Here is a 2,662-nt window from a genome sequence, read left to right on the forward strand (position 1 = left end):
AAGCTAGAGTCTCTTAGGATATATCTTCATGCTTCGAAATGACTTTTCGTATATCTATGTATATATATATATATATATATATATATATATATATATATATGTATTGTATTTCAACGCGTTGGAGTGGGTTACCAGCATCTCTCGCTGAACAGATATATTTGGCTTTCAGGCACAGAAGAATAAGTCACTGGAGCGCGCTAAAACTTGGAACGTAGAAGTAGATAGTTTCCCTTTCGGCCTGCGTGCCATGTTTATGCATTTACATTATTGAGGAAATTAGTTAGTTAGCCTGTGCACCTGAGTTCTCTAGCTCAGGTGTGGCATAGCACCCCGTACTCTTGTATTATGTTTTGGGATTTAATGAGATTTCACCTTTCTTTTATAAGTTTTAAATATCTTGAAAATCTGGGGTGTTACACGGCTGCTCTCTTCAAGCCCTACTCCCGGCGTGTTATCTTCACCTCGGACGCGATCCAGGGCGCCGAGTTCTTGAAGAGCATGGGGCCCTATTCCGCCAAGTACTGGTCCCGGGTGCGTGCCATGGCGAAATGGGGTCTCCTACCAATTGGTGCGGCCACCACAGGTAGCCTTTCATAACTCCCTCTCCTTCTTTGCTTTCTTTATTTGCCCGACTGCTAACTCCTTAATCTGCGCATGTCCCTACGACTCCGACTCCTCAAGCTTGGATGAAGTCGAAGCGCCGACTCCCGCCATGGCCGACCGTGCTGAGAAGATGAGGCGTCGACTGACGCAGCACTCATCCGGTGCACAAGCAGCTTCCTCCTCACTCCCTTCTCCGGCTTCCCGGGCGACTCCACCTCCACCATGGAACGTGGTGGAGTTGTCGCCGTCTCCTGTCGCCTCACCTTCCAAGCTTCTGCCTCTGGTACCAACGGAGAGCCAAAGTTCCTAGCGCCCGCTGGAGCAGTCGGAAACACCTCCTCCCAAGAAGATCTGGCTGAGCTTGGAGCTCGAAGAAGATGCCCAGATTTGGCAGGGCAACTACTCGGTCCAAAAATGGGCCGAGCACGTTCTCCTTCCCAAGGATCTGGAGGCGGCGAACAAGACACAGGATGAGTACATCCTGGAGGCCTCTCTATGCCAATCCTACCGGGTGACTCTCGTTCTCTTCTTTAACTTCTTTCTTTTTACTTTATTTTATTACTGACATGCTTCTTCCCCAGAACCTCACCTTCCAGCTAGAGATGAGGAAGCGGATGCGGGCGCTAAAGTCTACGTTGCAGACCCTCAGCAATCACCTGCGTCAATCAGAGGAGGCTCGTCAAGAAGAACATGCTACCTTCATCAAGGCGAGGGAGGTCCACACAGCCGAACTCTTGAGAGTCACCCGCCAATAGAGGAGGAGCGAGACAAAGCTATCGCCGCTGCTGCCACCGCCGTTGCTTTTGAGGCGGACGTGAAGTCGGCGGTCGAGGGTCATTGAGAGGTTCTGGCCAAAGAGTTGTTGGCGACTCCAGAGGGAAATGACTACCTGTTGGATCTCGGCGAACGCGACTACCGCATGGGCTTCCGTGAGGCGCAGCTAGAGATGCACGACCTCCTTCTAGCCCGGGATCCAACTTTCACTCCTAAGGGTGGGGCTTCACGCCGGTGCTGGACCTTCTGCCGGCCCCTGAGGCGGCCGTGGCGACCACTGATCCTTCTCCGGCGGCCCTTCCTGTGGCGGACCCAATTGTGCCGGCTGAGCCGCTGCCTTCAGCAGAAGACCCTTCGCCTACTCCTCCAGCTGGAACATCGGTAGAGGAGCAAGTCGAGGAGGTCAACGCTGATGTACCTTCCCTCGTAGCTTAGGTTTTTCATAATTTGAACTTTTCCTTTTCTAAGGGTTAGTCCCCCCTTGGGACTTTTATGAATGAAAACTTTGTTTTTAGAACTCCTCATGCATCTTTTCTTATTTATGCAATTTTTCGTTTATGTGCCGAAATTCTCTCTGCCATGTCCTTGTATCGAGACGACTCCAAGTGTACTCTACTATTCGCAAAAGATTTGAGGGTCGACACTCTAGCCTTGCCGTCTAACTCGCCGAGTCCCTCAGTCGAGGCGACCACTTATGCTTCTTCTGACTTAGAAACTACTCAGGGTCAGTGCCCCGTGGTTTCTTTCTTTTCTCGCCGAGCCCCTGATTACTGTAATTTGGGGCAAACAAATAATACCCGGAGTATTCGGGTTGTCGAACCACAGAGAGGTGGTGTACTAATCACTAGCTACTAGGTTACTCATATGAAACTAGTCCAAACAAAACTTGAAGGTTGATTGATTGCATAAAATAACAAGCAGAATAAAATAAGTAGCAAGGTTTTGTAGACAATAGAGCAAAATAGGATTCTTGGGATCACAATGTTTAATCACCTAGTGCCAATTAACGTTTGTAATATTTGGTTTGGAATTAAGATTTGTATGGGAATGCAAAGTGGAATCGAATTACTCCCGTAATCTCTATTCCTAGTGAATTTCCACTCCCATGGCATAAACACCCAATAAGATCAAAGATCAGCATTCAATTATTCCTAATTACTATCATCTCCCGATGAGCAATAATCTAGAATAAACTTCCCCTAATAAGTTCCCCTTTCCCAAGGACCAACCATTAGGTGCAATCGTGTGTGCCCTAATTTATGCCCCAACTCCCATTGGTGACACA

The 2,662-nt window shown here is 48.5% G+C and overlaps 1 protein-coding gene across 1 annotated transcript; it reads left to right on the forward strand.

The window, feature by feature from the left end:
- The first annotated feature begins 712 nt into the window (after window positions 1-712).
- On the forward strand, window positions 713-1,812 carry LOC109162253 (MEF2-activating motif and SAP domain-containing transcriptional regulator-like). Its single transcript, XM_019310973.1, has 3 exons — window positions 713-905; window positions 1,185-1,436; window positions 1,595-1,812. Exons 1-3 carry the CDS (start codon window positions 713-715, stop codon window positions 1,810-1,812), a joined length of 663 nt encoding a protein of 220 aa, XP_019166518.1.
- Window positions 1,813-2,662: the final 850 nt, after the last annotated feature.

This window comes from Ipomoea nil, unplaced genomic scaffold (assembly GCF_001879475.1).
Source record: "Ipomoea nil cultivar Tokyo-kokei standard unplaced genomic scaffold, Asagao_1.1 scaffold2928, whole genome shotgun sequence".
Taxonomy (NCBI): domain Eukaryota; kingdom Viridiplantae; phylum Streptophyta; class Magnoliopsida; order Solanales; family Convolvulaceae; genus Ipomoea; species Ipomoea nil.

Coding starts and splice junctions, on each gene's coding strand:
- LOC109162253 (XM_019310973.1), top strand. CDS start 713: ATGGCCGACCGTGCTGAGAAGATGAGGCGTCGACTGACGCAGCACTCA. Junction 906..1,184: donor GGTACCAACGGAGAGCCAAA/GTTCCTAGCGCC, acceptor CTTCTTCCCCAG/AACCTCACCTTCCAGCTAGA. Junction 1,437..1,594: donor CGTGAAGTCGGCGGTCGAGG/GTCATTGAGAGG, acceptor TTCACTCCTAAG/GGTGGGGCTTCACGCCGGTG.